This window comes from Dasypus novemcinctus, chromosome 26 (assembly GCF_030445035.2).
Source record: "Dasypus novemcinctus isolate mDasNov1 chromosome 26, mDasNov1.1.hap2, whole genome shotgun sequence".
NCBI lineage: Eukaryota > Metazoa > Chordata > Mammalia > Cingulata > Dasypodidae > Dasypus > Dasypus novemcinctus.
In genome coordinates this window covers 9,305,799-9,316,802 of record NC_080698.1, presented here as the reverse complement: position 1 = coordinate 9,316,802, position 11,004 = coordinate 9,305,799, and the positions used below count along the sequence as shown (strand labels likewise).

Here is an 11,004-nt window from a genome sequence, read left to right as displayed (position 1 = left end):
CTGCTGGGTTGGTGTTGATGGACAGTGAATTCGCGAGTCAGGGTCTGGGTCAGCAAACCACAATGACTGAGGGATGACAAAGTAGAGGACAAAGCCAGTATATAATTCTTAAGGAAGAGATCCTTTAACTCTAAGGAAGGGAGGTCTCCAGTCCTCCTAGGAAAAGGCAAGACAAAAAGCATTTCATAAGGGGGGATTCCCAGTTCTTTCCTAGGGGTAGTTCTGATCCTCCAGCACTTAATCCAGGGTAACTTTGTTTCTAAGACCAATTTAGAAAGATGCTTCTTTAAATCTGATTTGTTCTCTCCACTCTCCTTGAAAATGGCAGTGCCGAGGTGTATAGAAGTTCCATGTAACACTCAGGCTTCGCAGAGTATCTGGAGTATACGGGAGGTAAAGGGACTACCCTTGTCTGAGTCTGTATTTTCCACTAACCCATAACGAGGAATGATTTGTTCAAGGATAATTTTGATGCTGTAGCTGAGGTCAGAGGATATGCTTCTACCCATCCTGTCCAATGATCTATAATAACTAGAATATACTTTAGCTGACCCATTGGGGGCATTTTAGTGTAATCAATCTGAATGCTCTGGAATGGCCTGAGGCCCGGCTCCCTTCGCCTTTGTTCTTGCTTTCTTAAGACTTTCCTCTTGACTTTTTGGCAATTCATATGTCGTTCACTTATTTGTTTAGCTACAGTATAAAGGCCCACGTATCCAAAATACTTAAGAACCAGATCACACATGGCCTGTACCCCCCAATGACACCCTTGGTATAAAACTGCTAATATCTCTCTCATCACTTGTTTATTCAACATTTGCCTGCCATCCAGGAGGAGCCACCTCCCTTGATCATCTAAGGTCATTTCTAACTGCTCCAGCTCTTTCATCTCCTTTTCAGAGAATGTGGGGACCCTGAACTCTTTCGGAATGGAGGGTATCAGGATCATCAACTTCAAAGGGAAGCTTCCCTAGCCTCTTCATCTGCTAACCTATTGCCCTTTGCTTCAAATGTATGACCTTTCTGGTGTCCGTTTACATGCACCACTGACATTTCCCTGGGTAAGAGTAGATTGGCCAATACTTGTTTTATTAATTCCCCATGGACTAGCCCTTTTCCTTTGCTGTTAATCAACCCCCTTTCTTCCCAAATTTTTCCAAAGATGTGGACTACCCCAAAGGCATATTTAGAGTCTGTGTAGACTATACCATCCTTTTCCTCTAATAATGTGAGGGCTTGATTTAATGCACACAATTTGCAAGTTTGAGCTGACCAGTCAGTGGGCAATCAGCCAGTTTCTTTCACCTCACAAGTTAGTCCATCCACAGTTGGACAGCCATTGTGCCTCCTTCCTTCTAGGACCCTGGAGGACCTATCTATGAATAATTTTCCCCCAAAATGCAAGGGAAGTTCCCCTGGGTTATATTGGAATTGGGTCTGATACTCAATCAGGTCTAAACAATCATGCTCAGGAGGCTCCATTTCATCAGATCCCTTCCAGAGGAAGGAGGCTAAGTTTAGGCTATGGTCTGTTGTCAATACCAAGTCATTTTTCCCTTTAGAATAGCCTTATACTTCAGAATTTGGGAATCAGTCAATCACCTTCCTGCTTTCTGAGACAGAAGAGTGCTGACCTGTTGAGGGGTGCTAATGACTAAGGCTCCTCCAAAAGTCAGCTTCCTGCTCTCTTCTACTAGGAGAGTGGTTGCTGCCACAGCTTGAATGTATCCGGGCCATCCCCTGGAGACAGGATCCAGGATTTTGGAAATGAAGGCTACAGGCCTCCTTTGACCTCCCCAGATTTGGGTCAGAACCTCCAAGGTTGTCCCTTTATCTACTATAACAAATAGGTGGAAAGGTTTCTAAAGGGAGGGGAGGGCTAGAACAGGGGCCTGCACCAGTGTCCATTTGAGCCCCTCTAAAGCTTCTATCTCCCCCTGAGATCTTACACCTTCATTCTTACAGGGGTGCTGAAGGACAACGGTCACTCTTTTGTTACTGCTTCCCTTTGGTTAGGGGCAGTAGGCCTTGCTTGACAAGGTGTAAAACCATCCTGCTATTCTATCATGGTTGGAGGAAGATGACTATGGCACCCTGGGTGAAACTGGATGAAATCCATGTATGGCTAACAAGATGGAAGAAACAAACTTAATTAGAGTTTTGAGGATATAGGGTTTCACTGAAAGGATACTGAGCCACAAAAATAGAAAAGGTCAGGTGCCCAAAGCCTGCATCTTCTCAAAGTTGATGGGCTTTATTTTGCAGGTATTCATCTGAAATTGGTTTCCAGGTCCTAGGTGAGGAAAGGTTACCCCTAGACTATCTCGAAGGGGTTAAGCTGAAGTGGATCCCAGTCACCTCATTTACTGTTTCCTTCCTGGTGGGAAAATGCTTAGCCCTGGCAGGACGGCATGTGGGTTTGCCAGTCCTCCCCAGGATATGAGTAGGATAGGTTTTAGAATAAGGGCTAAAAGGGAGACTTGGATTAAGCATGTTCATTAATTGTTTAGAAAATGAAGTTTACCGGGAACTTTTAACATGTTCAATATCCCTCTCCACATGATCTAGAAAAGATATTATCATAATCATCAAGCATATATCTAGAATAGGCAAGTTATAGGTACAGTACCTTAATACCAATCAATGCACTAATGAATGCATAAGTTTCTTCTTGAGTTGCAGTTAATAGATTTAAGGTCCATGTTTGCAACACCATACAAATTGTCTCTACATGGGAGCAGATCATAATGCCAATTATGTTTAAGTTCTACTCTCAGCACTCTGGTAATCACTGCTCCACTTAGCATGTCCTTCACACAGCCAGCATGCTGCAGCACCACCGACCCTAGAGAGAAGCTAGGATGGTAGGCTCCAGTATTCCACCGGCCTGGTACATAGCTTCCTTCAGCAACATGGAGATTTACCTTCTATACTTTCACCATGGTGACATTAATTAACAAGTATTTTACTTTAGCAATACAGATGCTCAATGGAATCAAGATTATCTTCCATTACCACCATTTTTTTTTTTTTAAGATTTATTTTTATTTCTTTAATTCCCCTCCCCTCCCCCGGTTGTCTGTTTTCTGTGTCTTTTTGCTGCGTCTTGTTTCTTTGTCCGCTTCTGTTGTCGTCAGCGGCACGGGAAGTGTGGGCGGCGACACCATTCCTGGGCAGGCTGCTCCCTCCTTCGCGCTGGGCGGCTCTCCCTACAGGTGCACTCCTTTAGCGTGGGGCTCCCCTACGCGGGGGACACCCTTGCGTGGCACGGCACTCCTTGCGTGCATCAGCACTGCGCATGGGCCAGCTCCACACGGGTCAAGGAGGCCCGGGGCTTGAACCGCGGACCTCCCATGTGGTAGACGGACGCCCTAACCCCTGGGCCAAAGTCCGTTTCCCATTTTACCACCATTTTAATATGCAGATTGAGGTGAACCCTGACAGTTTTTCCTTTCATGCTACTTTTGTTATTAAAATCAATTCAGTTTCTGTTTAATAATGCCTTACTGGAATTAGTCATTCAAATATTTCAGTTTAAACATTGCTTCCACAAACTTCTTATAACTATCCGTAATCACATAGACAATAGTTACTTCATCTCAAGACAAATTCTGCCTTCACAAAACACATTCCCTTACTTAATGATACCTTCTACAATACCTTCTACAACTTGCCATATGCATTTAAGTTTTGTACTACATACTTCCATCCTGATTTAATGAAAACCAGCTATCTTATCTTAGAGAAAAAACACATTCCTTTAAACAAACTTACCAAATTCTAGTCAACCCTCCCACAAACCTTTTATGCCTTTCTCTATCTACTTAAGTCTTATATCCCTCATTCTGTTCTGTGAAAAAAGAATAAACTATTCATCTCAACTTAGGCATTTCAAAGATTTCCATACTTTATTTATTAACAAAAGTTCTTTTTTGATTTTTAGTGATTTGAATAGAGCTCTTCTAAGAATTTTCATTGTCAATTTAATATTACCATCCAGAGGTATTAAAACATACAATGAACAAACAGAAAAACACAAAAAGAATTATGAAAGCAAGGTTGGCATGGAGCTGATCCTTATCTGCCTCATATTTTGGCCAGAATACATCAGGCAGTCATTTCCTTTCCCTTGGTCCAATCATTATTGGTTCAATGTTCCAACATCCTCCTTAATGGACTATCTGGAGGAATGTCCCCAGGGGATCTTACAGATACCCCCTCTCCAGTTGACCGACTGCCTCTATTTCCCATTATGAGTCTTGTCTGGGTTTCTTTCAAGCCCAGACTCATCAGAATTTCCCAACCACCAAGGCAATATTTAATAGTCCCTTTTCTTACCTTGGCCCATGCACAGGGTTGCTTGGTCAGTGAGAGGAAGGTTTTCCCTTCCCCTTTTCTCATCTGCAATCGGGAGATCTAAGTGTCTGGTCTGGGGTCCTTCCAGCTGTCAAAGGCAGGCCCCCAATGGCAGAGTCCAAGACCATGCAATCAGTGGGGTGCGCCTTCCCCTTGTCTGCTCCCAGGGTCCCCCTCTGAAGCTTTGGATCCCAGATAAGCCCCCAAATTTGTTAGAAGGAAAGCTGCACCTGTAAGAGAACAAAAACTCACCTGATTGTGGAGGAGAAAAGAAATTTATTAATGATCTTGCAAGAACAGGTGCATGACCTGGATAAAATGACTGGTGCACCAAACATCAAGAAACACTGACATTTATACCTATATTAGTCAGCCAAAGCGGTGCTGATGCAAAATACCAGAAATTGGTTGGTTCTTATAAAGGGTATTTATTTGATGTAGGAGCTTACAGATATGAGGCTATAAAGCATAAGTTCCTTCCGTCATCAAAGTCTATTTTCATGTGTTAGAGCAAGATGGCTGCCGACATCTGCATGGGTTCAGACTTCCTGGGTTCCTCCCTTCCAGGGTCTTGCTTCTCTCTGGGCTCAAGTTCTCTGTTTTCTCCAAAAGGTCAGCTGTAGATTATCAGGTGCAGCTCTGTCTCTCTCCCTAGGGTTTCTGCCATGTCTAAGGAGTCATCTCTATTCCTCTGTGTTCTTCTCCTGGCTCCAGCTTAAGGCTTCAGCATCAAACTCCAACATCAAAACTCCAGCATCAAAATCCCTTGCATCAAATGCTCCAACTCTTTCCTTTGCCATGCCTTTTATCTGTCTTGATGGGTGGGGACTCAATGCCCTAAGGATGTGGCCCAATCAAAGCCCTAATCATAACTCAATCATGCCCAGTAGTAGACCAGATTACAAACATAATCCAATATCTATTTTTGGAATTCATAACCATATCAAACCACTATAATACCCTAAACCTAACATGCAGATCCCCCCCTGTTCCCCATTGATTGGGTACTTCAGGGGTTATAGCCTATCTGAGGTCTAACTTACCCGATTCTGCTCTGAGTTGCTTCTCCCCTGTTCCCTACACTCCAGAGGGCTGGGCGGTCTTGGTGCCCTTTTCACTCCTGGTGCCACTATTCAAATTCAGTGCCACTTTCACTATTGGCCCCACCCTTGCTTCTCGCCATTGACAGCCCTTGCTTTGGCCCTGCCCTCACCTTGGCGCCACTTTTCAAATTCTTGGTGCCAAAGTATCTAGAACCCCTTTCCCTCCCTCCTCCAACTGCAGAGCCAGCTCTGGCTTCCCCTTTATGTGAAAATTAAACTTAATCCTTTCCTTACAAATAGTCATATCTGTATTTCCAGGTTTTGCTTTGATTTCTTTGACAGAAATGAAATATTCCATCGATTGATTGCTCATAATAATATGTCTCTTGATTTCTGTGCAATATGAAACTTTAATTATTTAAATTGTATGTTTTTTGAAACACTGTTATATATAAATAATCATCCTCCAGGAAGTGGTATACAAATCAGAAGCACTCACAATTCTAGAACTTTAGGCTTGGAGGAGACAATAGAAAAGGTCTGGAGGCAGAGAGGAAAGGACGTGTTTCAGAAGTAGGAGGTGGATGGGATTGAGAACCGATAGAGACCCAGGTATGAATGGGGGGGTTACATGGTTCTGACTCTTTACCCTGGTGTAAGTGGAAGCAGGGGTGGCACATGGAAGGTGGAGATGCCAGTCTGGGATATTCTCTACTCAGGTGTCTCTTGTGTGGACTCACAGTCAGGTGATATGATGGCTAATTTCTTGTGTCCCCTTGGCTAAGTTACGATGTCCAGCTGTTTAGTCAAGCAAGCACTGGCCTGATTGTTACTGTGAGGGTATTTGTAGATGAGTTTGTGCCTGTGAATGAATCGATGGCATTTATGGCTGATTGCACCTAGAACAACAAAGGAGATTGCCCTCAGAAATGTTGAGGTCTCCATTCAATCAGTTGGAGGTCTTAAATGACAGAATTGAAAATTTCAGAAATCAGAAAGAATAATATTGGCCTCAGTTTCAGCCAGCCACTTTCTCCTGGGGAATACAGACTTGTCGGACCTCAGAATCACCTTTATCATAGTTTCCAGCTTGCAGCCAGACGTCTGCGAGGGTTCAGACTTCCTGGGTGTAACTTGGACTTGGTAGCCCCCATGGTCACATGAGCTAATTCCTCATATTTTCTACAAATGCACACACACATGCACATATGCACATGTATGCAGATACCCTGTCAGTTCCATTTCTTTGGAGAACTCTGGATGAATACAGGTGATGGAGGCTTTATGACATCATCCCTCGCCCTCACACCCCCTTTTCATCTGCTACCCCCTTAAATGGGCTGTTCATGTCTCCATCAGCTGAAGGTGAGGTGAAGAAGGTCCCATTTATCTATTTTTTCCCTTCACTGCTTGTGCTTTGAATGTAACATCTAAGAAACCACCTCCTATCACAAGATCTTGAAGATACTTTCCTACATTTTCTTCTAGGAGTTTTATGCCTCTAGCTTTCATATTTAGATCTTTGACCATTTTTGGTTAATTTCTTTTTCTCTCCCCTTCGCCTCCCACCCCCTGACCTCCATTGTCTTCTCTCTGTGTCCATTTGCTGTGGTTCTTCTGTGGCTGCTTGCATTCTTGTCAGCAGCACTGGAAAACTGTGTCTCTTTTTGTTGCATCATCTTGCTGCATCAGCTCTGCGTGTGTGCGGTGCCACTCCTGGGCAGGCTGCACATTTTTTTCGTGGGGCAGCTCTCCTTGTGGGGGGTGCACTCCTTGTGCATGGGGCTTCCTTACATGGGGGACACCCCTGTGTGGCACTGCACTCCTTGTGCTCATCAGCACTGTGCAAGGGCCAGCTCACCACACAGGTCAGGAGGCACTGGGTTTGAACCCTGGGCCTCCCATATGGTAGGCGAACGTTCTATCCATTAAGCCAAATCCACTTCCTTTTGGTTACTTTTTGTATAAGGTGCTCCATAGGGGTCCTCATTCATTCTTTTGGATATGGATATCCAGTTCTCCCAATACCATTTTTTGAATAGACTGTTCTATCCCAGTTGAGTGGGTTTGGTGTCCTTGTCAAAAATCAATTGATTGTAGAGGTAAGGGTCTATTTCTGAATTCTCAATTAGATTCCATTGATCTGTATGTCTACCTTTATGGCAATACCATGCTGTTTGACCACTGTAGCTTTGTAATATGCTTCTTTTTTTTTTTAATTGATTTTGTAAAAATATTACATTAAAAAAACAATATGAGGTCCCATTCAACCCCACCCCCCCCACTCCCCCCCCCCCCCAGCAACACTCACTCCCATCATCATGATACATCCATTGCATTTGGTAAGTACATCTCTGGGCATCTCTGCACCTCATGGTCAATGGTCCACATCATGGCCCATACTCTCCCACATTCCATCCAGTGGGCCCTGGGATGTAATATGCTTTGAAGTCAGAAAGTGTGAGTCCACTGACTTCCTTCTTCTTTTTAAAGATACTTTTGGCTATTTGGAAATGGAAATTGACCTTTCCATTTCTGCAAAGTAGGCTGTTGGAATTTTGATTGGGATTGTATTGAATCTATAGATCAGTTTGGGTAGAATTGACATCTTAACAGTATTTAGTCTTCCAAATCATGAATGAGGAATGTCTTTCCATTTGTTTAGGTCTCCTTTAATTTATTTTAGCAATGTATTATAGTCTTCTATGTACAGATCGTTTACATCCTTGTTTAAATTTATCCCTAGATATTTGGTGCTTTTAGTTGCTATTGTAAACGGATTTTGTTTCCTGATTACCACCTCAGATTGTTCATTTCTAGTGTCTAGGAATGCAGCTGATTCTTGCACGTTCATCTTGTACCCCACCACTTTGCTAAATTTATTAGCTCTAATAGCTGTGTTTTGATTTTTTTGGTACTTTCAATATATAGGATCATATCATCTGCAGTAGTGAACATTTTACTTCTTCCTTTCCAACGTGGATGCCTTTTATTCTTTTTTTTTTTTTTTTTTTTTGCCTAATTGTTCTGTCTAGAACTCCCCAGCACAATGTTGAATACCAGTAGTGATAGTGGGTATCCTTGTCTTGTTCCGGATCTTAGATGGAAAGCTTTCAGTCTTTCCCCATTGACTATGGTGTTAGCATTAGGTTTTTTATACATGTGCTTTATCATGTTGAGGAAGTTTCATTCTATTCCTATTTTTAAGTTTTTATTAGGAAAGGATGCTGAATTTTGTCAAATGCCCTTTCTGCATCAATTGAGATGACCATGTGGTTTCCCCCCTGATTTTGTTGATGTGCTGTATTACATTAATTGATTTTCTTATGTTGAACCAATCTTGCATACCTTGGATATACCATGGAGTAATTTTTTTTTTTAAAGGACGTACAGGAGATTGAACACAGAACCTCGTATATGCAAAGCAAGTGTGCAAGCACTGAGCTACACCCACTCCCTGATGTATAATTCTTTTGATGTGCTATTGTAGTTGATCTGCAAGTATTTTACTAGCAAGGTTTTTTGCATCTATATTCATAAGAGAAATTGGTCTGTAATTTTCTTTTTTGTAGTATCCTTATCTGGCTTTGGTATTAGGGTGATGTTGGCCCAATAGAATGAGTTAGGTAGTATTCCTTTCTCTTCAATTTTTGGAAAAGTTTGAGCAGGATTGGTATTAATTCTTCTTGGAATGAGTGGTAGAATTCCCCTATGAAGACATCTGGCCTCGGGCTTTTCTTTGTTAGGAGTTTTTTTGTTTGTTTGTTTTGTTTTTTTAAAGATTTTTTTATTTTTATTTATTTCTCTCCCCTTCCCCACCCCCACCCTCGTTGTCTGTTCTCTGTGTCTATTCGCTGTGTCTTCTTTGTCCGCTTCTGTTGACAGCGGCACGGGAATCTGTGTTTCTTTTTGTTGCGTCATCTTGCTGTGTTAGCTCTCCGTGTGTGCAGCGCCATTCCTGGGCAGGCTGCGCTTTCTTTGGCGCTGGGCGGCTCTCCTTACAGGGCGCACTCCTTGCGCATGGGGCTCCCCTATGCGGGGGACACCCCTGCGTGGCAGGGCACTCCTTGCGCACATCAGCACTGCACATGGACCAGCTCCACATGGGTCAAGGAGGACCAGGGTTTGAACCGCGGACCTCCCATGTTGTAGGCGGATGCCCTAACCACTGGGCCAAGTCTGCCGCACTGTTGGGAGTTTTTTGATGACTGATTCATTCCTTGCTTGTAAATGGCTTCTTGAGGTCTTCTATTTCTATTTCTTGTAGTGTCAGTGTAGGTTGTTTGTTTCTAAGAATTTGTCCATTTCATATAAGTTGTAAAATTAGTTGGCATACAGTTCATAGTGTTCTCTTATGGTCATTTTTATTTCTGTGGGGTCCTTGCATTTCTGATTTTATTATTTCCATCTTCTCTTTTTTTTTTTTTTTTCCTTTGTCAGTCTAGCTAAGGGTTTGTTGGTTTTGTTGATCCTTTCAAAGAACCAACTTTTTGTTTTGTTAATTCTATTTTTTTATTCTCAACTTCATTTATTTCTGCTCTAATCTTTGTTATTTCTTTCCTTCTCCTTGCCTCAGGTTAGTTTGCTGTTCTTTTTCTGGTTCCTACAGGTGTGCAGTTAAGTATTTCAGGTCTTTCTTCTTTTATAATGTTTGCATTTAGGGCTATAAATTTCCCTCTCACCACTGCCTTCAGTGCATTCCACAGGTTTTTTTTTAAGCAGTTTTATTGAGATGTAGTCACAATCCATCCAAAGTGTACCATTAATGGCTTTTAGTATAATCACAGTGTTGTGTATTCATCATCACAAAAATTTTTAGAACAATTTCATTACTCCAAAAAGAAAAACTCCACACCTCTTAGCAACCACCTTTCAATCCCTCTATCCTTCCCCAGCCCTACTTACATAATCTATTTCTATCTTTATATACTGATTTATATTTACATTTTATATAAATGGAATCATATAGCATGTAGTACTTTGTGTCTGTTTTCTTTCACTTAGCATAATGGTTGTTTTGTTTTGTTTTTGCCTGATGGTAACATCTAGTAACATTAACATATATAATATTGCATATTGACAGTTTTCCTTAGAAACAGAGCAAATATTACCCATATCCATATTTCACATGAACTTTCACTATGCTGTGCAATCCCATCTTATATTTTTTAGCTTTCTTTCTAGTAATATACATGAACTAAGACTTTCCCTTTCAACCACTGTCATACCCATTTAATAGCACTGCTAGTTACAAACACTATAATGTACTTTTACCTTTTCTATTCATTTCCAAAGATTAACACACATGTTTTTTTTTTTACCATTTCTACACAGGTTAACCCTCAGATTTCTGTTCTTTAATAGCTCACTGTTCTATTTTCTGGTGACCTATATTCTAGTTATCAACTCCATGAGTTTACACAATATATTTAGTTCATAGTATCGCAATCATACAGTATTTGTTCTTTTGTGTCTGGCTTGCTTCACTCAACATAATGTCCTCCAGCTTCATCCATGTTGTCATATGCTTCACCACTTAATTTCTTCTTATTGCTGCATAACAGTCCATCATGTATATACACCACAATTTGTTTATCCATTTATC

General features: G+C 41.7%; 1 protein-coding gene across 2 annotated transcripts in view; it reads left to right on the top strand.

Moving 5' to 3' along the window:
• The first annotated feature begins 5,946 nt into the window (after positions 1-5,946).
• SPINK8 (serine peptidase inhibitor Kazal type 8 (putative)) overlaps positions 5,947-11,004 on the top strand; it is a 56,558-nt gene continuing 51,500 nt past the window's right edge. The window contains exon 1 of one of the 2 annotated variants that reach the window (XM_058288456.1): positions 5,947-6,011. Coding sequence is in view for 1 of the 2 variants with exons in the window: in XM_058288457.1 (XP_058144440.1) it covers positions 5,984-6,011 (28 nt within the window). In the remaining variant the exon portion in view is untranslated. The remainder of the gene's footprint in view (positions 6,012-11,004) is intronic. The other variant, XM_058288457.1, reaches the window with a different exon arrangement.